The sequence below is a fragment of the Drosophila virilis genome, chromosome 2 (assembly GCF_030788295.1).
Source record: "Drosophila virilis strain 15010-1051.87 chromosome 2, Dvir_AGI_RSII-ME, whole genome shotgun sequence".
Taxonomy (NCBI): Eukaryota; Metazoa; Arthropoda; class Insecta; order Diptera; family Drosophilidae; genus Drosophila; species Drosophila virilis.
The window spans coordinates 12,828,246-12,854,984 of record NC_091544.1 but is presented as its reverse complement, the minus strand read 5'-3'; the positions used below and the strand labels follow the sequence as shown (position 1 = coordinate 12,854,984).

The 26,739-nt window shown below is 42.5% G+C and overlaps 1 protein-coding gene across 11 annotated transcripts in view; it reads left to right on the top strand.

The window, feature by feature from the left end:
• Positions 1 to 26,739, top strand: part of Gfrl (Glial cell line-derived neurotrophic family receptor-like) — a 117,873-nt gene that overhangs the window by 56,488 nt on the left and 34,646 nt on the right. For 5 of the 11 annotated variants that reach the window (XM_032439756.2, XM_032439752.2, XM_032439758.2 and 2 more), the window contains exon 2: positions 94 to 686. The exons of 1 other annotated variant lie outside the window; for it this stretch is intronic. In XM_032439756.2, the coding sequence (XP_032295647.1) occupies positions 437 to 686 (250 nt within the window). In that variant the 5' untranslated portion in view covers positions 94 to 436. The remainder of the gene's footprint in view (positions 1 to 93; positions 687 to 26,739) is intronic. 5 more of the 11 variants (XM_032439755.2, XM_032439754.2, XM_070206798.1 and 2 more) reach the window with 3 other exon arrangements.

The window sequence follows — 26,739 nt, the reverse complement described above, 5'->3', positions numbered from 1 at the left end:
CTGATGCAAAAAAAAAGAATGCAAACCTTGAAATATTCATTTTTTACGCTTTTCTCTTTTATGGCAATTCTTGATTACACAACATTGTAAAAGAAGTTGAAAGCAGGTGTAACACAAAGTGTTTTTATGTTAAGCAGTGTGCAGACTAAAACAAAACAAAATTATTAATGAAAGCAGCTCAGTTTTGGATTTAGACAACTTTGATAATGTCAAGTCAAAGAGAACAGCTACAATAATGTCATCGCCTATAGAAACGGAGTATTAAATGCACTCTCACCTACATTTCAAAGTGCAAATGAATTTATGAGCAACATAATTAAAGGAACACAAAGTACATCCAAAGTGTAGTAAAAAATATTAAATTCCTCAACCTGTCGGGCACACCGCCTACGTCTCCAACACCGTCCAGGAGAACAAAGCGAGACCCGACACCAAAATGACCCGCTTTCGCATAAAAAATCTTAAAATCCTCTCGTGCTGTCTCAGTGTTTGGGTCACGCTCTTTGGCGGCGCCCTTCATCTGGCACGCTGCAGTGAATTTCCCGAGCGCGAATGCTGCGATTTGACCACCACCTCGACTGTGGGTCCTCTGCCATTGCCGCCGCCGGCCCTGCCCACCGACAAATCGTTATCATCGGCCACAACCGCCTTGGAGACAGACCTGAATCTAACAATTGGCCGTTCAGGTAAGCAAGCGACTATAACTTAAGTCAATGCAGATATAGCTGTTAATGCTTTAATTGCTATGAAAAGTGTGAATGTCAAAGTTTATAGCATATTAAATTGTGATGTGATTTGAATAACAGCAAAGTAAAACGTAGACTTATTTGCGATTTAATTTTTAACCTTTTTCGCCTCCAGTCGATTTATTAATCAACTAAATGGTATGTTAACTATGCCCAACTTGAGTTATATTAAACTATGGACACATGTTCGGTCTCACTTTCATCTAGGGTCTTAGCCAACCTTTGCTATTATAGTGTATCTAAATATATATTAGCTGCAGGCTAAGTGAATGCAGTATTGGTAAACAATACTTAACGCTTCATTGGCTACACAAACACTCTCCGCACACATGTGGAAACTATACTTATGTATTAGCTGGAACGAAGATAGCGCCAGATGCCATCACTTATGCTCCAATTAACACGATGACCTTTCAGACCATCGACGGGACTTTGTGCTGACGGGTGCTGAGCCAGCCGCTCAACCGGGTCTGGGACACGATTGCCTGCAAGCGGTTTGGCATGCATTGGATACGTGGCACTCCCCTGCAGCCCGTTGGGGACGCTGAGCGTTGCCTGCATGTCTGTTTGAGTCGACTCAGAGTCTCTGAACTATTTGAAATGCAAAGCAAACGTCAGCTGTAAAACAATTTATATTCACTTTGAATTGAGGTTTTGTTTTGTATTTTATTGTGTGCGCTAGCACAGACGACACAGAGGTGTGTATGAGTGTGTTCTTGTGAGTGTGTCTGTGTGTGAATAAGTTTGTTATCTTGCACGGCAGCTTGACTTGTTTTAAATGTTTGCTGAGCGTTGCTACGTGCCGTAAACAGGAATAGATATAGCGAACAACAGCATTTTTTCCAATTGGCCACGAGGACACAGTAAATAAACATGGTGCTCCATTGAGTTTGTTGCACTTGCTGCAAAATTTCTGCTGCATTGCCGAATTGAAAATGAATTTCAAGTAGCTAACGAGCTTTTCATGTCAATTGAGACTTCAATAAAAAATAAATAAAAAAAGGAGCCAAACAACCATCGAAATTCAAATTAAAAATTCAACCCGAAAATCATCGATAATAACTGGCCAACTTCAGTCTCAGAGTGAATTTGTATTGCCATGAAATCAGCTCGTAACCCTCCCAATTAATCCCCTCTCTCTCTCTCTCTCTCTCTCTCTCTCTCTCTCTCCCTCTCTGCTCAGCGAATGCTATCCATTCATCCAAGCCAAATGGCAACTGTGCAAAGTTTGGCTGAAGTGCAGAAAATTTTGAGACGCAATAAAGTTGTTGAAAATAAATTTAAAAAATAAATATATAACATAAAAATATCCGGAAATGGAATTGCGAATATTGTATTGAGTGGCCACTTTTATAGGCTTTCATAGAAATTTCGTATACATTTAAATGTCAAATTAGCAACAAATTAAAAATGTCAGCTGCCTGCAAGTTAAATGAGTCTCAGTACTGCCTACCATTCAAAAGAAACTCTGAGAGCGATAACCTCACACTCACACACACACACACACACACACACACACACACTTGAAAAGAGTTACAGAAAGTGACAGGAGGTAACACGCAACGGCAGCTGCTGGCTATATAATTGAGTTTATTAAATAATCATAAATATCGATTGGATTCGTTACGTTACGTTTGGGGTTCAGTTTGCTACCCCTTCGATCCGATGTCGCTATAAAAATAGCAAATGGGCATCAAAAATGCAAAATGCTTGCAAGTGGTGTGCTTAAAATGCATGTGATTGATTGATTGATCGGGCCCAGGCCAGACGACAGACATTGGCCAATTAAATTGGCTGGCAAAATTAGTCATTAAAAAAGAACTGTATGAACTGTATGCCCGGACCGAAGACGTTGAACAGCCACTACAAAATCGATTGGTTTGCCGGTAAGACTGGTAAAACTGCAAAAGCAGTCAAAGGACACTCACATACACCAATTACATTACACACACACACACGGATACACCCTCCCTTTGCAAGTAAGGGAGAGAGGAAGATAGAGGGCGACACACATAACAATTTGCAATGAGGTTGACGTTGAGGGACATAAAAATTTCCGTATGCCTTTTTATCGACATATGGCAGAGTCTACAACAACGTAGTCCAGCTAAGTCCTTTTTCCTGTCACATGACAAGCTCGAAGACGACGACGACGACGATGACGGCGACAACGTTGAGAACGTCTTGCAGTTTATAGCATTTAGATTGAGTTTGCACACATATTCACAGAACTTGCTTGGATTCGTAGTCGTACTCGCATTTGAATTGGAATTTCTTTCAGTGGCCAAGAAAAAGGAGCCTCTGACCCCGAGTCTTGTCCCGCCTGTCCACAGTCAGTTTCTTGTCACAGCCGAACTATGCATGACATATGTCTGCATGATTTTAATCAGTATAAAATTTTCATTTTATGTTTGCATTTTCCGCTCGGCCCTATGCAAAATTGATGGTTGGACTGTGGTAGGAGTTAGGGTCAATTTATGTATAATTTTGTTGATTTTTTGTCTTCACTTTTATTTGTGGGAACTTTTTTCTTGTGCTTTTCATCCAGACATTATCAATTTCTGTTCATATGCACTAGCCCTATCTTTAAGTGCTTTACTGCGGCCGGTTGCGAACGTGCACGTTAGCTCGAATGGTTAAATCGCATCAATTTTAAGCTTTTCAGACACTAACTCACACACTCACACACGCTTACACAGTCTCCGCGCACAATGCTCTTATGTTATTCCAGCTTAATTATGTTGCAACACCCGTTCGACCCTCGACATGACCCAGACCAACACCAAACCGGCTTGACCTGCCACTGCGAGTCCTGGCCGTGTGTGTACACAACGCGCACAGGTGCCAGAAGGTCCATGTAACAAGAATGCTTTATGTACTGCCCCAGGTCCGCGCGTGCATATGTGTTTGTGTGTGCGTGAATTAGTTATGAAGCCAAAGTCAAACTGGGTCAGTATTTCTTCCAGCATGCGCCTGTATTACTGCACTGGTCCCCTCTCTTTCTCTCTCTCTCTCTCTCTCGCTTGCAGCCGCTGCCATACGGTTGTTGCACCACTGAATGTTGCCATATATTTGTGCGACGCGTATGCCACTTTCGTGTTATTGCGTATACGTGCCGTTGGCCATGCGTTCAATGCATGCCACTTTCTCATGCTGTGTCAATAGTTGAGCACTGTGCGTTTATAGCTGTTAAAATTGTAATTAAATTCAATGCGCTGCTCAGCAAAAAGTAAATGTAAATTTTATGCCATAAGAGTGTCCATATGAACGTGCAACATTTTCTTGCAAAAATAAAATAAAAATGCAACCGCAATGCCGCTGCTGCCACAGCTGTAACAGCAGCAGCATCAGCAGCAGCAACCCTAACGTAATATTTCAATTTGTAGCACACTCGAGCCAAGATACAAGGCAGCCAAGTAGAAGAGCTGAGCACTTAACCTTCGGCTGATGCTGCTGTTGCTGCTGAATCACATGGGCCTGACCTTCATCAAATGTAGAAAAGGTAGATGCAGACACTTAACCCAAACTCGTAAGTCGTGGCTTATGTTACTGCTGCTGTTGTTGCTGCTGCTTTCTTGCGATGTTTGCCAGGCAAATTAAAAATTCAGCACAAAACAAAAAGCTGCAGCAGTGGCAATGACTGCCAGCCCCAGTCGTAGCCACAGTCGTTACCACAGTCAGTGGCACTGGCATACGCTGCGTACCACAGCACCACGTGAATTGTGGGGCAGCCGCTGCTTATGGGTCTCTAGCTGTCTCGATTTCACTTCAAATGAGAAAAAATGTGCAAGGCAAAGCGCGCGCAAAAAGTAAATTAAAAATTGTGTGTGTTTATTTGCACAAAATTCCAGCAAAGCGAACGGCAAAAACCTGCCACCAAACAGCGGGTGGCACCGCCGTTGGTAACTAACTCGCTTGCCACAGTTGCGAGCACTTTAAGGCTAGCTGCCATTTTCAAGGCAACCTTTAAGCTGAACGGCAGCAGCTCGTCGCGTCGGGGCTGAAAGTCAAGGTTGCTAATTAAGTGCCTTATGTTTTGTTCTTATTTCCATATAAATGTTTGTATATTTATTATTTTTCTTTTGGGTCAAACACATATAAAGGCGCTATAAAGCTTCCTGCCACAGATTTCGTCTGCTGTGCGACACATAAGGCGCATTTAAAAGTGCTTTATGCGTACGTGTCTGTCTGCCGCTATGTGTGTGTATGTGTGTGTGTGGGCGTGTCAGTGTGCGTGTGTCTCCTTTTAAGTCCTCAGCTTAGCATCAATTTTTGAGGGATTTATGGTTTTTATTTGGCCACCAAAGTGCGCTGCGGTCTTGTTTTGTGGCACATATACAATCAACACGTTTCACGCCCCCATTTGGGTGGGCATTGGCGCGTAAGCTGAAACTTGTTTCGTTTAATTAAAAAAGCAGCAACCATTTCAGCTAGTGTCGACTGTAAAATGATTTCGTATTTTGCGTTACCAAATAAATCACGAGACAACATTTTAAAGAGCTCAAGTGTGGCAAAAGTATATTTATGTACTACATGTGAGCCCGGAGCCCATCATCTATCAAAATTCACTTTTCATACGGCGCCAGTTAAGCAGTACGCAGCTGTCTGACAGACTTTCTGCCTGCCGCTCTGACAGTTTGGCATAAATTTTAACCCGCACGTAGTCGCAATTTTAATATAATAGCGGACTAAGCATAGACCAACCCTCTTTGCGCCTCTTTGGTACGAGGTATATCAACGACCTAGTAAGCATCTTTATATAATTTCATGAGGCTGTCATCTCTCTCTCTTTCTCACATACACACATGCTGTAGGGACACCTGGCGATCGCTCGATTCGCGCACTTTGCATAAATTTGTTATGCATATAAAATTAAAAGCATATTTTGAAGCGGAAAGCAAGGCAAAAAGCTTACTTTAGATAGCTGCTGCTGTTGATATTTGTAATTTGTACTTCTTTTAACTGCCATCAACAGCGGCGGCAGCTTCAAAAGCTGCAAGGCAACACACACAGCAATGCGCGTGTATCTTTCTGGGATACGCAGTCAGCAAATGAGCAAAGTTTCGTTTTGTGCTCGTATTTGATTTTTTGGCCCGGCTGCTCGCGGTCTTTACTTTCTTGACTGCTAAAAATATCCGTTTCTTAGCTGTTTGCCTCTGCCCTTGGCAGTGCCAGCAAGACAAACGGCAAAAAGTTAACTTCAAATGGCAAAAAGGAAGCAAGAAATATTAAATATACGCGCCAGAAATAAACAGAGGCCAACGGTGTTGATAGCTATTAACATGCGTGTGTGTGTGTGTGTGTGTGTGTGTGTGTCTACACCCCCGCGCATGTGTATGATATTCAAATGAACTAACAACACATACACACACACGTACACGCATAGGTAACTTTAATGGCAGGTGCTGAGGCTCAAATCAAAAAGCGTCAACGCGTTGCGTGTCGTTGCGTAGGAGTGTTTCCGTATGCATGTGTATGTGTGTGTGTGTGTGTGTTTGTGCGACTGTGTGTGTAAGTGTTTGTGTGAGCAACAGCAACCGCAGCCAGCAACAACATATGTAAATATTTCGCCACAGCGACACACTCGACATTCATTTTTCCACCACTCGCCGCCCGCAGCTTAAGTTTGCGTTTTTATTTAATTGCGGAAATTGCGGCATCGCGTTGCCATCACACACAGCACACACACACACACACACACACACACAAACCCTCAGCCTTATAATTTCTTTCATATGGCAACGAAGCATTGTAACATATTTATATGGCCTCACATTTTTCTGCTTTCATACATTTTCGTGTGTGTCTGAAGCATTCTTTAAATTCAAAAGCTAAGGCAGATATGAGTTTCGATGCACACATGTGTTAAGCTGTGTGTGTGTAAGTAAATTGAGTCAAGTGTCTCATCTTCGTCTTGGGGTTGCTCGCTTGACAAACCAAACTAATTAGAAAGTCACTTTGCTCACCAGCCTCAAATCAGCAAAATCGTTGGGCATAAAATTAAAAAATTGTTGCGCTGCCAACTCTTGGTATGGCATTTGATTTTCTTTTTCTTTTTTTTTTTTTTTTTTGACGAGCCTCGTCAAACGATTGAAGATCCGCGGATATGGCGCAAAGTTGAATACCTTATTCAATTAATTATCTCAATTTCTTTGCTTTGTTCATCCCCAGGTAAGCTGCTACATTCTTGACAAATCCAAACCTAATTTCCCACTGTCCCCCATTGCTGTTGTGCTTAAGATCTCTGGGGGCAGGCAGCATATTTATATAATTGCTGAATCATGTTCATTAAGTGGCACACGGCGTATACGTAACTCGACTTCAATGAGCCTTTTATTGATTTCAATTAATTGCCAGCGATTTGCGGCGCCCACTCAAACAACAATGCCGATGCACAGTAAGTAAGTGAATTTGAGCCAAAGGACAAATGGCTGGCAATCGGCTTATGAGTAGCTTATGTGAGCCGATGCCAAATATCGATACTCGTGATTGTTGCTGTTGTAACGCAAGAGTTTTAATGTGTTTGCGCGCGCTCCTATCAAACCATTACGATCTAAATGACACTTTGACAGGGGCACGGCAGCGGGTTGCGACAGCGACAGCGACAGGGGCAGATGCAGGGGCATGACTTTACCTGGCTGCTCTTTGAGTTCGGGTTGTTCTCGTTGCTGCACGCAGTCGATGACGGGCAGCGATAAGCGCAAGAAAAATCGAAGCACTGTTCCAACACACACAACACACTCACATACACACACACTCGAACACGCACACCTACGAGTCGCGACACACGCCACTTAGCTGTTAATATTTAAAGTTGCAGCTGTGGCAGAAGGAAGAGGAAGCCAACAGCAGCTAGCACGCCGCGCCACACACAACCGGAAGCGGAAAGCTCTTCGCCTGCGGAAGTGTTTCGTGCGCGCAACTTTATATAAGTTGTTGTCGCTGCTGCTGCTGCTGCTGTTGCTGCCGTGCTTGTTGTTGCCGTTGTGCGGTGTGTTGCATTCTCGTAGCTGAATATTGCACGGGTTTCTTGTAATGACAAAGCAGTAACAGCCAATCTACAACAACAACAACGACCGAAATGAACACAATTCGTTTAAGCAGGCGACACTTGAGCGCATTTTTATTGCCTGAGCCACTAACGAACTCAGGACAGCCCAAACACAGTGGAGCAACAGCTAATTCTACTTTAAGAAATCAATTTCCTCCAGACACTGGCTGTACTATATACCTGACTTATCGGTGATCAAAATTGGAACAGGTGTAATTTAAGTTTATGCTAAGAAGCGATCTTGAAAAAGTGCCACCAACAATGTTGAACTATCAGAAAATAATTAAAAAGCCAACTGGCTGCTAAACAAAATACAGTAGTAAATGAAGATCCTTTGTTACTAACTTTCTTATTTTGGCTAACAGAGTTCTAGTTGGATAGTTAGTCAAAAATTATTTATATATATGGATAAAGTAGCTTACAAAAACCCAAATGAATTGTGAATAATGAGACTGCGACAGTGGCTTTACCTAGTTGGTAACATACAATTTTTGCACAGAGTGTGCTGCCTTTTAATGGCAATCTCCTGGGTTAGCTGATAGCTTCCCATTGCTTCATTTTACCAATGCTGCTGCTGTTGCTGGTGCTTGTTTCCAGCTTCATTTCCGCGCCATCCAAGTCGATGATTTTTGTTGACATCTTGTTGGGCTGCATCCGCCTGCCGCCTCCTGTCTTCCTCTTGCCGCCTTGTGTTCCGCAATCAGCGCAGCTGCTTTGCATATTTTTACTTGAGTCGCGTGTCATTGCAGCTGGAAAACATTTTGCAGCATTTACTTTTGCAGTCATGTCGCATCCTATTTTCGTCCCATTTTCCCCTCGATAGTTTTATATTTTCCCTTGTTGACACATCGAAGTAATCTTTGTGAAGCATGCATTCATTCATTTTCTCTTTTTAAATATGGGAATCCTAAGCCAATTCAGCAAAAACATTTCATGTGATAAATATTCTGTGGATTCACATAAATAATAAATTACTCATTGCCTTTATAATTGTGTGGTCTGATATTAAGCGAGCTTTTAATTAAATGCGTTAAACAATTATTGATAAATAATTTTAAAATTATGTTTATTAAACAATACTTTCTCACAATTGCATACACAGCTACAACAGAAGAGACATGTAAAAATAGTTAAACAAGTAAGAGGTTCTAGTCGGGAGCTGCCGACTAGGGGATACCCTGAACTCTCTTCTTCCAACATAAAATGCATATATATATTCTATTTTAGAAGCAACATATCATGTTTCGTGACTCTAGCTCTTATTATTTACCAAAATTGCCCAAAAAACAGGATATCGATATCGATTGCTTGAAAACGGAGGAAGTTATCGATTATCGGAAACAAACTCGATCTGCGCAGGCAAGGAGCACCTACATCTAAAATTTCAAGTCTCTAGCTCTTATAGGTTCTGAGATCCTTGCGTTCATACATACGGACGAACGGACAGACAGACGGACATGGCTTGATTGACTCGGCTATTGATGCTGATCAAGAATATATATACTTAATGGGGTCGGATATGCTCCCTTATGTTACTTGTTACATACATTTGGATTTTGCACAAATACAATATACCCTTATACCCATTTTAATGCGTTCAGGGTATAAAAAAGAGTGATGTAACCCCGTGCCATATTGTCGATTTGGTTCAAAATGTTGGATTTCATTTTTTTTGATGCCAATCGATTGAACTGATCCTTACGAGGCAAAAATGGTATGAAATTGCAAAATTGGGCATTATTTGACCGAAATATACAAAAAAATCATCAAAATGGTTGACTTTACGAACGAATCGGTTTTTTGTCTACAACATTTTTTTAACAAAACGATGTTTAATTTGCATGAATGTCAATTGATGGTAGAGGTCCGTACGCATTCAAAAAGGTATAACATTTTTAAATCAGACAATATTTACCAGATATAATAAAAAAAATCATCGAAAAAGTTTCGATTTTCGGACCGACCTCGATTTTTTATCTCCGCGCGGAACTATTACCCGTGGAGTTATGTCGTCTTGGAACGTCATACCTCCGCGCGGAGTTATGTCGTTTTGGAACTTCATATCTCCGCGCGGAGTTATGTCGTTTTGGAACGTCATATCTCCGCGCGGAGTTATGTCGTTTTGGAACGTCATATCTCCGCGCAGAGTAATGTCGTTTTGGAACGTCAAACCTCCGCGCGGAGCTATGTCGTTTTGGAACTTCATATCTCCGCGCGGAGCTATGTCGTTTTGGAACGTCATATCTCCGCGCGGAGCTATGTCGTTTTGGAACGTCATATCTCCGCGCGGAGTTATGTCGTTTTGGAACGTCATATCTCCGCGCGGAGTTATGTCGTTTTGGAACGTCATATCTCCATGTGGAGTTATGTCGTCTTGGAACGTCATACCTCCGCGTGGAGTTATGTCGTCTTGGAACGTCATACCTCCGCGCGGAGTTATGTCGTTTTGGAACGTCATATCTCCGCGCGGAGCTATGTCGTTTTGGAACGTCATATCTCCGCGCGGAGTTATGTCGTTTTGGAACGTCATATCTCCGCGCGGAGTTATGTCGTTTTGGAACGTCATATCTCCATGTGGAGTTATGTCGTCTTGGAACGTCATACCTCCGCGTGGAGTTATGTCGTCTTGGAACGTCATACCTCCACGCGGAGCTATGTCGTTTTGGAACGTCATATCTCCGCGCGGAACTATTACCCGAGATATTAAAAAAAAATCATCAAAAAGTTTCGATTTTCGCACCTCGATTTTGAAAAAAAATCGTGATGAATTGGAAGGTCATATCTCCGCGTGGAGCTATGTTATGTCGTCTTGGAACGTCATACCTCCGCGTGGAGTTATGTCGTCTTGGAACGTCATACCTCCGCGCGGAGTTATGTCGTTTTGGAACTTCATATCTCCGCGCGGAGTTATGTCGTTTTGGAACGTCTTATCTCCACGCGGAGCTATGTCGTTTTGGAACGTCATATCTCCGCGCGGAACTATTACCCGAGATATTAAAAAAAAATCATCAAAAAGTTTCGATTTTCGCACCTCGATTTTGAAAAAAAATCGTGATGAATTGGAAGGTCATATCTCCGCGTGGAGCTATGTCGTTTTGGGACGTCATATCTCCGCGCAGAGTTATGTCGTTTGGGAACGTGATATCTCCGCGCGGAGTTATGTCGTTTTGGAACGTGATATCTCCGCGCGGAGCTATGTCGTTTTGGAACGTGATATCTCCGCGCGGAGTTATGTCGTTTTGGAACGTCATATCTCCGCTCGGATTTATGTCGTTTTGGAACGTCATATCTCCGCGCAGAGTAATGTCGTTTTGGAACGTCATACCTCCGCGCGGGGCTATGTCGTTTTGGAACTTCATATCTCCGCGCGGAGCTATGTCGTTTTGGAACGTCATATCTCCGCGCGGAACTATTACCCGAGATGTTAAAAAAAAATCATCGAAAAAGTTTCGATTTTCGCACCGAACTCGATTTTGAAAAAAAAAAAAGGTGATGATCACTCCGCGCGGAGTTATGTCGTTTTGGAACGTCATATCTCCATGTGGAGTTATGTCGTTTTGGAACGTGATATCTCCGCGCGGAGTTATGTCGTTTTTGAACGTCATATCTCCGCGCGGAGTTATGTCGTTTTGGAACGTCATACCTCCGCGTGGAGTTATGTCGTTTTGGAACGTCAGATCTCCGCGCAGAGTTATGTCGTTTTGGAACGTCATATCTCCGCGCGGGGTTATGTCGTTTTGAAACGTCATATCTCCGCGCGGAGCTATGTCGTTTTGGAACGTCATATCTCCGCGCGGAACTATTACCCGAGATGTTAAAAAAAAATCATCGAAAAAGTTTCGATTTTCGCACCGAACTCGATTTTGAAAAAAAAAAAAGGTGATGATCACTCCGCGCGGAGCTATGCCGTTTTGGAACGTCATATCTCCGCGCGGAACTATTACCCGAGATATTAAAAAAAAAATCATCGAAAAAGTTTCGATTTTCACACCGAACTCGATTTTGAAAAATAAAGGTGGTGATCACTCCGCGCGGAGCTATGTCGATTTGGAACTATTACCCGAGATATTAAAAAAAAATCATCGAAAAAGTTTCGATTTTTGCACCGAACTCGATTTTGAAAAAAAAAAAAAGTGATTATCACTCCGCGCGGAGTTATGTCGTTTTGGAACGTCATATCTCCGCGCGGAACTATTACCCGAGATATTAAAAAAAAATCATCAAAAAGTTTCGATTTTCGCACCTCGATTTTGAAAAAGAATCGTGATGAATGGGAAGGTCATATCTCCGCGTGGAGTTATGTCGTTTTGGAACTTCATATCTCCGCGCAGAGTTATATCGTTTTGGAACGTGATATCTCCGCGCGGAGTTATGTCGTTCTGGAACTTCATATCTCCGCGCGGAGTTATGTCGTTTTGGAACGTCATATCTCCGCGCGGAGTTATGTCGTTTTGGAACGTCATATCTCCGCGCGGAGTTATGTCGTTTTGGAACGTCATATCTCCGCGCGGAGTTATGTCGTTTTGGAACGTCATATCTCCGCGCGGAGTTATGTCGTCTTGGAACGTCATACCTCCGCGTGGAGTTATGTCGTCTTGGAACGTCATACCTCCGCGCGGAGTTATGTCGTTTTGGAACGTCATATCTCCGCGCGGAGTTATGTCGTTTTGAAACGTCATATCTCCGCGCGGAGCTATTACCCGAGATATTAAAAAAAAAATCATCGAAACAGTTTCGATTTTCGCACCGACCTCGATTATTGGACACTCGGACAGCTAAATATTTTGACAGGGCAACAATTAAATCATATATTCTCACAAACTAATATATGTCAGCAGCAACTGCTGCAAGTGCTGCATCCACAAATAAGCTGATAATATAACCCTTACTGCCGTTAGTTAGTTTGAGGTCAATCCTGGCCATTTGGACAGCCGGCCAAAAGGCAACGGTTTTCTTTTCAAATGCAACAACGATAAATTGTCTAGAGTGTAAATTGATTGACGACACACTTGGGTCGACATTACACGAGCTCAGTTAATAGTTAATTAGCTTACTTAAATCCAAAACTACAATACACTTTTCGGCAAAAGTGTTTGACTTCTAGATACCCTACACGCTTGTTTATATATGCTAATATTGGCTAAAATACATGCTTATTTATTAGCTATCAAATCCATATGTAGTATTCTTAGCTTCTTGTCTTTTATTAACCTTATTGGATCAAAGATATTCAGGCATTATTTATTGGATGCTAAACTAACCATTCTTCCAAAATATTTTGTGACATATTTATATTTAAAATAACGAAAGCACACAGACTCTCAGTTAAGATTATTTTGTGGTATAAACTAAACTGAACGGAAGTGATTTTGACAGGATTGAAGTGAACGAGTTGATACTTTATAGATACACACGAATTCGCACACATATTTGTTGTATATGATTCGTGTACGCTTATAAATAATAACAATTCCGCTAAGCCGGATGCCGAAATAACAACTTCCTTTTGTGTAAATGTTGAACGGAAGGTCACATGCCACTCGCCTGGCTTATCAAATGTGTGTGTGTGTGTGTGTGCGTTAATTTATGATTGAGTGCGTTCTGTAGTTGTAGCGTATACTCCACGTGTGCGTGTGATTCGTTGTGTGTAATGAGCGGTTCGGCATGTGTGCGTAGCCAACAAGCTCGGCAAAAATCGCATACATTTACACACACACACATACACCCAATCTCAAAATGAAAATGTCAAAAACAACTACAACGAATTGCGTGTTGCTTTATTTTTGTTGTTTATATAACATATTTTTTTTTGCATTTTGCTTTTGAATAGGTCTACACATCATCCAAATGTTCGCGTTGTAGTTGCCAACCCTTTTTTGCCGACTTTTGTTGCTTGTTTTTTGAACTTCCGTCTGCCATGAAATATGTAGCTTTATTTTTGCTATATGAATCCAGCCGCATGGCTGTGAATCTGTATATGTGTGTGTGCTTGTAGGATATGCGTATGTGTGCCTTTCAATTGTCGCAAAGTCATGCCGCGTGTGCATGTGTGTGTGCGCACACACAGCAGAAATTTAATTTAAATTTGCACATCAAATTTGTATATAAATTTTTAAACATGCGCAGATCAAAAAAAACAAAAGAAAAAATAAATAAACAAATGCGCACTTTACAATTCCTGTGGCCGTGTACAACAAATGAAATTTATTAAAGCAGAATCCAACTGCTGCCCAAGATTTTTTACCCTATTTTATGTCAATTAAATTTATGATTAACTTTATACATACTAGTAATTTGATATTAAACTTCACTTCTAAGAAAAAATAAATACGTATTATATATTAATTAATTTTTATAGAAACCACATTAATTAGGTTTGTATGTACCTAACTCTGGTTTCCTGAACTGAAACTATATCGTCGTTGTTCCAATAACATTTATATAAGCTTAGTAAGGGCATCAACAGCAAGGGTATAAAAAATGTTAGTTTAAATCATTCATATAGCCATTTATGCGGTGTGACATTCTCATGACGCTTCACGGGTCCGGTATGACATAATAAACGCAAACATTTGACAGGCGACATATGTATGTATGCGAAAATCTCCGCCAACTTTGCGGCACATGTATTAATTGGTCTTGGTCGAGGGGTGACAGTTCTTGTGGGCGTGTCTGTTCTGTTAACTGACCTGCAAACTGCCTGCCTGCTGGTCGACAGATAGTCCGCAAAAAGTTTGCCCTTAGCCTCACGAGGGGACACAGTAATTCCTACCTCAGTGCCAAAGTTTGGGTGTCACCGAATTGGTAGCTATGACGGCTTAGGCAAAACTTTCACAAAGTGATTATTATTGTATGGAAAGTTTACGGGCTGCTTCTAAAAAGAAGAAGTGTATGTGCGTGTATGTATAAATGGTGTGGTTACATATGTAATAGGTAAAAACAAAAAACTTACTGCGCACAAAGTTTTTGGGCCAAATTGCCATGCAAACTATTGCACAACAAGCTAACACGCTGACGACAAGAACAACAAAAATAACAACCATGAAATCTCTCAAATGCTCTGACGATATAATGCACTAAAACCAATTAAAAGTCATTTAACATGAATCAGAAGCACGTGTTTCAGGCAGGCCAGCTGCCTGGACCTGGCCAAATGGAGTAAATGGGTTCAAGTGGTTGATAGTTCAAAAGTGTTTGCCCAAATACGTGAAGCAACTCCAGAGAGAACCGAAGTCTGCTCAAACGTATGAGTAGCCGGGCTTCGCTTAGCTGCCGACAAGCTAACTAACTGAGTTGGCTAAAAGTTTTAGCCATAAATAACATAACTATTTAAGTGCCTTGTGCTGCAATCATCTAGCATTTTGTAAAGTCATATCTTATGGGGCCAGAAACCAGCCTTGACCAACAATCGCTGTTGGCTCTGTTTCAAAATTGAAATGTCTTCATTGACGGCTAACGTGGCAGCAGACTTAGCGCGCGAGAGCAAAGGCCGGAGCAGTAAAGTGGCCATTACTCTAATTAACCTTATTTCGTTCTCAATTACAAGTGTAAGAAACCAAAAAATAACAAATAAAAAACAAGAAAAGAAACAACAACAAGAACAACAATAATCTGGCCGGAAAACAAGCAAACAAAGCAATACAATTGCCTTAAAACATAATTGTTATTTTGCGCCATTTTCCCTTTTGATTCGGCATTCGCGTTGCCGCTGCCGTTGCCGTTGCCTACTTTTGGGCGCAGCCAAAAGGCAAATTAAGTTTTTGCTCTAATTTAGTCTGACGCACGCCGTAACAACAGCAGCAGCGTAGCAGCAACACCAGCAGCAACAACAGCAACAACAATAACAAGTCTTTGGTTTTGTTTTCAAGACGTAGCCGCTTTTCTTTAGCTTAATTTACCATTTTTCACTCTTATCGCGTGCCTTTTAGTTAGACAGAGATGGAGCGAGCTACTGGGAGGGGGGAGGAGCACGCGAATCGGGCCATAAAAGTCAAGGCAGCCGGCAAATGGAAAACATTTGGACCTGGCACTGGCAGCTGCCTTAAAGTTTAAGCTGCAAGCGTAACAATAATTTAATGCGACGCTTAAATTGTTTGTAAAATGTTCAACAACCGCGCAACGCTGCACGTTGCTTGCCACTTGCCACTTGCTGGTTGCCGCTTGCTAACTTCCAGTCGTACGCCAAAGTTAAAAAGTGGAAAAGTTTTCTTTTCTATTTAACGTAATTTGCCTTCATTTGCGTTAGCTCTGCCGCCCCCACCAGCTCCTGCCAAATATGGACTCACTTGCTGGCCAGCGTATTCTCCTCCTCGCAGCGAATAGATCTGCCTGCCCCCTCTCTTGCCAACCCTGCTGCTCTCTCAAGATACTTGCTGCCTGGCATATGTTGCCCTTGTCTCATAATCTGGCATATTTCCCTGTGCCATGTGCTTTTCAGCTTTTGTTTTTCTTCCGCTGTTGTTGTTGTTGCTGTTCTTGTTGCTGTCGTGACTGTGTCACTCCCCTTGTGTGACAACAGCAAGAGACTTGTGCTTGAGCTACTTTTTTGTGTTTTTCCTCCTTTTTTTTATTTTGGCTTTCATTTTTGTGGTTAAGCAAATGTTTAACAAACCAAATCGCAGATTTGCATTTTATGCTTGGCTCTTGGCAGAGGGAAAATCAGACGCTGCCAGTTTTATAGCCCCGGTTGGTTGCTGTTTATTGTTGCTGCCTTTTCCGCTTGGATAAGCGCCGCTTTAATGCGCCTAATCGGGCTTAGAATCAAAAGATGCTTAACGCTTAGAAGCCGAATAAAACAACAACAAAAATAAAAGTACACCAGAAAATGCTCTCGACTTGATTTCATCAATTGTCTGTGGCGACAGACAGACAGAAAGGCAGAGTTAGCGCCAGAGCGAGAGATTCAGATAGACATAGAGCTTAGCTGGTAAGCTGCTTAACGCAGGACTAAGGCTTGCCACTGCCGCAGCTGCCACTCTGCCACTTTGCCACTGTCGCACTATGGCACTGGAGCGCAATCCTTTTGAGGTTGCCTTCATTCATTTCATTTGCTGATATTTACCCATTTCTGTGTCGACTTGCCTGTTATTTACACTTGGCTTCGGGTATTCAGGCGACAGGGCTCTAGACAAATTATTGACACGCTTAACACACACAGACACACACACGCACCCTTACTTGCTCACAAACTAACCAGCTCAGAGTAAATTCATTGTTGCATGCCTTGGAGGCATGAGAATGAAAACATTTTCACTTATTTGCTCAGAAATTGGATAGCAATCGAACTGAAATTGGATCTCACTCATTTTTGTATACACTTCAAGTGGCGGCCAATGCATTGTTTTGCTTTTAACTGCCTTCTGTTGTTGTTGCTGTTGTTTGTGTTGTTGTTGTTGTTGTTATTGTTGTTGCTATTGCCGGCACATAAAACATTTTCCGGCTATTTGCTGCTGTGGCGCCCCTCTACTCATGCACGACCACTTGGCGGCGTTACTGCTCCCCGCCCGCCGTTATTCTCTTATTATCGTAATAGAATTTGCCAAATTGAGGTTGAAATGCTTTCGGCCTGCCCCTGCCCCTGCTCCTGCTCAGCCTGTGCACCCCTTGGCACTTGGCATCCGTTTATCGTTTGATTGTTTGTTTGCATGTTTGCTTGTTGGCTCACCCCTCACCAGCCCCCGGCCTCACACTTTGTGCACTCCTTCATAGTCTCCGGCTGGGTTTCGGTTTCGGTTTCAGCTTTTGGTTGTCCCGGCCGTTCGCAGTTCACTTGATTGTTTGCTTATTTGGTGGGCCTGCGCTTATCAATTGCCGTTTTTATTGCCATTTTGGCTTCGACGTCGTCGTTTATTGAGTACCAAAAAAAAATTCATTGCCTGCTTTAGGGCGAGCGCGCGGCTTCGAAACTGTTGGGCAAGCATACTACAACTGGAACGAACATTGGAACTCATTGGAGATTTGGCCGCCATTATCTCGGACAGAGTGCTTGTGCTGTCCCTAAGCAATTCGCTTGGATTTTATTTAATTGTTTATCTTGTGGCTATTGTTTGCTTTACGGTGATTGAATCGCCTTAGTCAGATGTGCCAGAATTATGATTGATTTGTCAGCTATTATGTGGCCGGGTAGACATGTCTATACATTTATAGATATATTTATAAAACTGGGCTCATTTGAGCTACCTCTAAATGTTGTGAGCTACCCTCGTCGGCTATTTCTGTGCAGTTAAAGCAATTACAAGCTGGCTTACAGGCAAAAAGAAACCATGTCAGCCTCAAGCACAACAGCTCAAGGCTTGTCATGCAGCCGATGCGTGTTTCTAAACTCCAAAAGTGGGGCCAATGCCATTGGATATATGTCACGTTGGCTTCGAGTGGCGCCACATTCACAATGATGACGTTAGCGACGGTCGTTGGTCAATCGGTCAAGTCATCAGCGCAGGGCACACGTTGCGTATGAGTAACGCCAATTCCTCGCTCCGCTTGCCACAAAATGTTGCAGCAAAAACAAGGTAGCGAGAGAAAGAGAGTGGGCACCTCCACATAACTTTTTTTGCACTATAGCATTGTTTCTATGGGGCTTTCGTACAGAATTTTGTAGACACATACACATGCAAGCCAACACACCACACACACACACAAGGGAATGAGTACTCTTGCTGGTTGCGTTTCTAGTCAATTTAAGCTACTTAATCTTGCACTCAGAGAAATATTAAGTAACCTATATGGTGGCAGGGCAGTAACCATAATTATATTTTATGAAAATTATTTTCTATTTAAACTCTAGAAGTATAATTCTATCATATCTTTATCATTTATATTTTATTTTACTATTATCTTTCAGCTGCACTTTTTCTTCACAGTGTAGTTCGTTTTAGCGTTTAGCCCTTGCGTTGTCGCTAGCTATAAAACTATTGGTTACTGTTGACTTGCCACCTCGATTGCTTCTGCTGTTGTTCTTGTCGTAGTATTTGTTGTTGTCATTGTTGGTGCTGTTGGTATTTGTGTTCTGTGTTCCACTTGCTCGTCGCTTGTTGTTGCATACATTTGGATTCACCTTGTTGTGGTGTCGTGTTGTTGTCTCTCAGCCGCCATAATACCAAACTATGCAACACAACTGGAAACAGTCTGAACTTGTCTCTGCCAAACACAGACACACGCACACACAATTACCAACAAACGAGAGCTGCTCCACCTTGAGCACATCAAAGCTAGGCATATCATTTTAGCCACCTCTCCTAGCTGCTGTCAGACTCTAATTAGAGCGGCCATAAAATGCAAAATGGATGAGAGGGAGGTAGAAAGTAGGGTTAGTGCAGCTCTTTAGCAGAATTTAATTTTGTAGCTTGAAAATCAATTGAGTATGCATTGGGCTCCATTTGTAATTTTCATACCCAGTACTTATAGATGTTTGCTCTGATTAACATGAAATTATACTCAATTAGTCTGGGAAATGGAAGAGAGAGAAAGTAAGGTAGAAAGACCGAGAGGTTAATTGAGAGAAAGAGAAGGGACTGATGTTAGCCCTTGGCTGTGGACTGTCGGCATATTGGACTGCCTTAAGGTAAAAATCTCTGGCACTGCCTTGACAGCTGGCAGAGTCTCAGTTCGGATACACATCTACAAGTACACACACACACACTGGTTGACATTGACATTTTGCCTAATTCCTTGGCAAGCTTAAATTGAGTCATACTGTGCACTGACAAGACGAGACAGACAGCCAGAGACGCAGTCATTCAATGAATGGGGCCCTCCATGGAGGAAAGGGAGGTAGTCAATCGGTATAAATTATTATGTCAGCTCATGACAGCACAAGCAACTGCTGCCCCAGCGCTGGCTATAGCCGGGCGGGCCACAAGGCTTAGCGGCAGAAATTAGTTTTGACACGCAGCAGGTTGGGCGAGGGTAGACATGGGCAGACACCTCTGGACATGAGAGCTCTGTGTATCGATCTATAATTAAGATAAGCTTTAGTTGGAGTGTCTACCATGGCTTCATTATGGCCGGTGCTCATATGCAAAGTAAGCTGGAGCAAGGGGCCCAGCAGGGGCGTAAGGGTCGCACTTACGGTCAGATAGCATCTGCGTTATTTGTTTATGAAATTGACCTGCGATTATCGCTGCATACAAAGTTGTGTGTGGCAACGGCCCATAAATTACACGCCCCATGTCCAGGCGATTGAGCGTGTGGGCGTGGCAATACCGAAAGCAACTCCATGAAACTTTAGCACAACTAAACGCCAAAGCGTTTTGTAAACTTGTTCAAATCGAAGTGAAGCCCACACGCGTAGTATGAACTGCAGATGACTTCGACTTTTGTATAACCACATACCGTACCCTCACACTCATTCGGAAACGTGCCCACAGGATATGCAGCAAAAATCCGCTAACACATTTTACGCACAAGCTGGATGGATACAAAAAGAAGTTGGTAAAATGTATAAAACTTTCGTATTGACAATAAACGCTAGCAAGCTGCAACTGCAACGGGGACCAGGCGAGCGTTGCGAGCGGCAAATGCAAAGTGTTTGGCACTGCTTTCCAAATAGAGTCAGGCACATCCAGAGTACCGTTCCCTGACTTCAGATAAAGCCCGCAGGTTGCAGACGGCCCAATGTCATGAGAGAGAAAGGCTGCAAAATAGTTTCTGTTTGGCACTTAGTTGCTTGAAAGTTGCCCAAGGCAACGAGATGGAGTGCTTGGTGTAGTCTGTGCGGGTTGCGGGGCTAGTTGGGGCTAGTGCATATACCTTTATGGCAATGGCAGACAAAAGCACACGAAATTCAATGAGCTGCAAAAAGCAGCTAAAGTTGCTGCTGCCAGATTTACGCCAAGAAAAATGTCAGCCAGTCAGCAAGAGAGTCAGCCAGGCGGTCCGACCTGCAGCCTGCATAGTGCAGCCTGCAACTGCACACAGCACACAGAGCAGAGGACACAGGACACGCATCCGGGGCAGTGGAAATGAAAAGTGTATATATGTAAAATCGACTGCAACTGAAGTTGACTGCGACTGTGGTCTGCGACTTTGGTACTGCAGACAAATTGCACTCGTAAATGCTTTAAATTGTGCACTCTGCGGTCCAAATTGAAGTTGAGCAAGAAAAAAGCGTCGCTTAAAGCTGGCGGCAAACAAAAGTTGCGAAAAACTACAAGAAGCGTGCAAAAAATGGCTGAGCGTGTTAAGAAAAATGTTTTCGTAAGCTGCGAACAAATGCGCGACAATATTTTTCAGCCACTTGCCACCCGCCATCCCCCAGGCCTCTGGCAGCCACTCGCGAAGCAGCCAACGCCTGTAAGTAGGCGACGGCTACAGTATCTACTGATAAATGAGCATTGGACGTTGATATACCCTGTAATCCCTTTTGTAGATGAATATGTGTAGAAAAAAGCATGGGCTGAGTTTAGTTAAGGCACAGAACTTTCAATTTACCAATAAAAAATGTGAGCATATATTATTTATATAGAAGAGTTGTAAAACGAAAATCTATTACATTTAAGTTCATATATTTATTAATTGAAATATTTGTTCAGCTGTACCTAGAGCAAGTTAAATCTAATTGATTTTAACAGAATAGTGAACAATTTAATTAAATAAAGGCCAACAAAGTATGTAAAGAAAGTGTGAAATTATTATTATTGTTATATAAGTGATAGACAATTTATAAGTATATACAGTTTTGACTTAGACAATTCCGGAATCCTTGTTCATTTATTTATCAGTTCATTTTATTGATTCTATCCTCCAATAGAGTTAAATATAATAGATAAACATAAATATTTTCGTTACCTTTTTTGTGGAGAACTAGAACCCAGGCTCCTAACAATCATAGTTTTTGTAGCCTAATAAATGTTACTCCGAAACAATCTACCCTTTAGTTTTTTTGAAGTATGCAGTATAATGATGCCGACTGCCGACTCAATGTTGCCTTTGGATGTTCGGTGTTGGATTCAACGTGAGCACCTTTAGCAGCGGTAAAAGAAAAGTGAGGAGCTCGCTGCCTTTGTTGCAGAACAAAAACGGAGAAATGCTACAAGAAACGCCAGTTGGGAGTAGTTGTATGAGTATTTGTGAGTGGGCGTAGCTGGGGTAACCTCTTCGGAGGTTGGCTTGATAACCCAAGCCAAAACCGATTGCCACTTAAAACCGTATGGCTACACTGTTGAACGAGGCAACACTTGTGCGGGGGAGCATAAGTGTGTATGTGTGTGCGAGTATTGTGGGTGTGTTGCTCGCCAGGTGTCAAAATGTTAAGTTAATACAAAGACCTGACTTTGGTGTCGACTTTTAACTTTCAACAGATGCCATTGCAGTTGCGAAAGGTTTTGCGCACGTGTAGAATTTTTCAATTTGTAATGTAAGTTTTTGTAAGGACTACTGTGCCCCGCTCTAATGACCTGTTTCGCTTGATATTATTATGGGTCTGGCTGGCATTGCGGAACTGGAGCCCAGTTGCTTAAGTGCTTGGGCAACTTTAAGCCAACTGACAGCTGAAAATTAGATTGGAGCAGCTCCCAACGCACAGAGCTGTTGCCTGGCTGATAACGAAATTCAAATTCAATATTCGCTGACGCAATCCTAATTGCAAGGTGTGCAAAGTGCCTGAAAATAAGCCGAGAAAAGCACTTTAATTAATTAAAAACTCCCTGCAAAGTTGTCAAAATAAACGCAACGAATCCTTTTTTGCCTGTCACACCAAACGGGTCCGGGAAATCGAAACGGCAAACAAAGTCCGGAATTAGATGGTTCGGTATTATTGTCAAATTTGTTTTGTTGTTGTTGTTGTATTTTGTTTTTATTTTTATTTTGTATACTCTGGCGCCGTGTAGCTTGTAAATGATTTATGCAGACTTGCTAGCCAGGCAGGCCCACTGGCGGGCGGCAGGCTGGACAAATGGCTGTGGGAATTGTCGCATACTCCCTTACACTTTAATGCTGCTGTGTTATGAATAATAACATGGACTGCTTTTTGTTGTTGCTTCTCAGTTGTTGTTGTTGTTGTAGTGCGTTTGCTCTGCTCTTTCACATTTCGCGTCAGTGCGCAGAGCTTTGAATATTTTACGCAGGCATAAATAATTTACAACAATGAGCGAAACACACGTTAAAAAAAAAAAAAAACAAAAAGGAGAAAAGAGGAAAAGGATAAAGCAGCAGCATTGTATAAAAACGGAACAAAAGTGAGAGCAAGAATGCAAAAGATAAGAATAAAAATTTATATTTTCTAAGCTCAGGACCAGGGGCAAGGCGTGCTGCATGCCACAGGGTCGCCTGGTCACAAAATGCTGTTCGCTTCTTTGCCAACACTTAACATATGTGCCGGCTTTTGACCTCTTTTTGGAAGTGCGGGAGTGTCTGACACGCCCATGATATGTGCGGCTCGTAAATGAGACGAAATGGGCCGAGAGGGCGTGACCAAAAACAACAACAAAAACATTTGGCAGGCGAGTGAGAAAATGTAAATGCTCAAATGTTGTCTTTGCATCTGAATAGGAACATTTGCTACGGATTCGTTTGTGTTTGCAGTGAGTGATGGCAGCTCAAAGAAATGTCAACACTCAAAGCCTACAAACACACACGCACACACGCACACACGCACACTCGCATAGTCTAAGAATTTCACTTTGACTTAACAAATAGAAAATCATTTATTCTGCATGCGCAGCTCCGTCCCTGACAGCTGCCTCGGCGGAAAATTGTTTCCCCGCTAACGCGTTTCGATTTCGACAGACTCTCTGAATGGGGTCTCTGTGATTTCCGACTGTCCCCGCATTCTCAGCCATCAAACTGTGAGATTTATGCGCATTTTGCATATTTTCTTTGTGTGGCTTCCAAAGCCAGCGAAAATGGCCCATCAAGTCAAATCGAGACGAGCTCCGTGGAGACTGTGAAAAACTCGCTCAATTTTCATTGCGCAACTTTTATGACTTTGTCTGCTGCTGTCTTTGGCCTTTATCGAATGCAAATTGTTTTATAATAATGTAATCAAATCATTGTGAACTCTGTTTATTGATGTGTTTATTGTGTTTTGCTTTTGATAATTGCCTCAAACAACATTTGTGCCTATTCATTTTTAATGTGTCCACCTTTGAGGAATTTTTTTGTATATAGTTATATTTAAACAAGTGTCAATCAGAACTCAAGAGTATCTTATAATGCGCTTAGAATCAAGTTAGGTGTCACCAGGTTTGCACAATAAAAATTATTAAGTAGAAATAAGGGAGTTTTATTTTTTATCAACTTAAATAAAGAAAAACAAATAAAATTAAACATTTTCTTCAGCTTAATACAAGTTTCATGTTGTTCCATCTTTGATGGAATTCATATAGGTCTTATTTGGAGTTTGTCAATGAAACGAGACGGCATTAAGTCAAAGAAATGTGGACTTCTCTTTGCCGAGTTTCAATAGAGTAAATTATAAGTAATAAAAGGTAAAAGTGGTGCAATATCACAGACAAGAGACTTCAGGTTTCACAGTTTATTTTAGGGCCAGTTCACTGGAATAATAAAATCGTACAATTTCTAATTCTCAGAATTCTCAGTAGCATGTATTGAAACCAATAAAATTAGGAAGCACAATAACAGGGACAATCATAACAAGAACAGCTTCCTCAGTCGTGACGACAATCACAATATTGCCATTTTCACTTAATTGACCATAATCCACAGCACAACAGCCCTCATTCTCGACTCATCCTACCTTCTACAGAAAACAACAGATTTGAGTCAAGTGCGATGGCAACTTCAACACTTAATTCAAGGGATCCCACATTAAAAATGCCCATGGCGACAATTTCACGTTGTTGTTGTTGTATTTGTCGATGGGACGAGTCGAATGTTGTTGTTGCCACTGTTGGCATTTTATGTAAGACTATTTAAATTTAAGTGCCAGCACACAATTGCCAGCACGAGATGCTGGCCTATAAATTAAATCAAATGCAACAATTTGATCGTGGACTTTTAACCGGTCAGCTACCGCTTAAATATGGAACTGGCCAAATATTAATTGCGTTTTTCTGTGCTGCACTTGAACCAGAATATAAGTTTCAAATTGAAAATGTGTGTGTGTGTGTGTGTGTGTGTGTTTATGTGTGCGAAACAAATACCTTAAATCCTACCAGCTTTGGTATGCTAATGAAGTACTTGCCAATGTGGCCAATTGTCAGCGGCCGGACAAACATGAGGCAAAGCTAGCTAGTTGCCAGTTTTGTTGCATATTTATGGACCGGGCGCAATGTCAACAGCAGCCAGCAGCCAACAGCCAACAGCTAGCAGGCAGCAGGCAGCAGGCAACAGCGAAAAGGACGCACACGAACAACCAAATCCACTTCATGACCGCAAATTAGTTTTTAACCCACAAAATAATCCCGAATGACATGAGATGACTCCACCGCTCACCACCCAAACAAAAAAAGCAAGCGGAATACTAAAGCGTACATTTCACAGTTACCAGCTAGTGCTGCCCCTGCTCCTCCCTCTTCACCATAACCACCTCGACGTCCATGTTCTTGTCCATGTCTACTAGCCGCAGTCGCTTGGCGGAAGTTGTAAAGCTGCCATTTCTTGGCCATGTTTTTGTTGCTGTTGCTGTTGCTGCTGTTGTTGTCGTTGTTGCTGATGTTGCTGTTGCCATTGCCAGCGGTTGGCAGCCCCAACTCTGTGCCGGACTCTTTTAGCTTGCGGGAAATGTGAAGCGCCAACAATTCGCGAGCTCGTAATGCGGTCGTTTTACAGCATTGTTGTATTTCGCTGTTGTTGCTGCTGCTGCTGCCGTTGTTATTGGCCCCGTTGAGTGTTCTTGTTGTTGTCGTTGCTGTTGCTGTTGCTGTTGTTGTTGAGAAGCGCATTTGTTGTATTAACTTTTTCCAAGTGACGTGAATGGCACCGGCCAGTGCACGGTAAGGCACAAGGCTGTAACACAAGCCCACTGCGCCCGCCCACCTCGCCCCCAATGGTGCCCATGTGGCCATAATTTATTAAAGCCTGCACCAGAGTGCTCTCCAGTCGAGCGGCCGCCCATGGCACACAATTGAAATTTAAGCAGAAGCAGGAGCTAAGTTGCAGAAAATGTGAAACATTGGCGCTGCCTTTCAGCTCCTCCAGTTCAATCGAGTAACGGGAGCAGGCAAAATGGTAATCGAAATATGCTCCTTGCGCGCCTCACCAAGGCAAAGAAGCGCAGCAAAGCGGCCACAGACCCAGGCCAAGCCACAGCCGGCACTGAATGTCTTGCGTTTGCCATCATTTTCTTTTGTTTCGCTTGCCTCTCCTCTCTCTCTCTCTCTCTCTCTTTCTCTCTCTCTCTCTCTCTCTCTCTCTCTCTCTCTCTCTCTCTCTCTCTCTCTCTCTCTATCTATCTATCTATCTCCGTCTCGCAGTCTTTTTTGCAGTGAAAAGTTTGGAAAAGTTTTTGGCTGGGAAAATAATTCATGAAACATGGCGGCAACATGCGAACGCGAAACGCGAATGTGAAACGCGAAAAACGAAATACGAACTCGAAATTTTTGTGCCCAATCCGAATCTGATTGTGACAGAAACGAATTGTTCTGGTTGCTGGTCGCTGGTCCTCAGGTCGCTGCTTTGGAAGCGGAGTGGAGGTTAGGGCCTTGTATATTTATGTGCCTATTTCTTCTTTTTTTTTTCTCTATGTAGCCGGCAGCGAGTGTCTCGTCGCCGCCCCCACAGACAGCCCCGCGCAGTTGGCATGCAAATTTATGGTGTGTCCCGAAACAATTGTTATTGTGTGTTTTCAACTTTTGCTTGATTTGTGTTTTTAAGTGATTTCGAATGGGTCGCATGGGGCACGGTAATCGGGCCGTCGGCGACTATTTGTGTGTTTGCTGGTCAGCTGGCGTTGATAATTTCTAGGCTGTCAACGGGCCAGGCTGGGTCCGGGCAGGCCAGATGCACGGCTATGCAGAACTACTTACTAAGCGACCAATAACCATA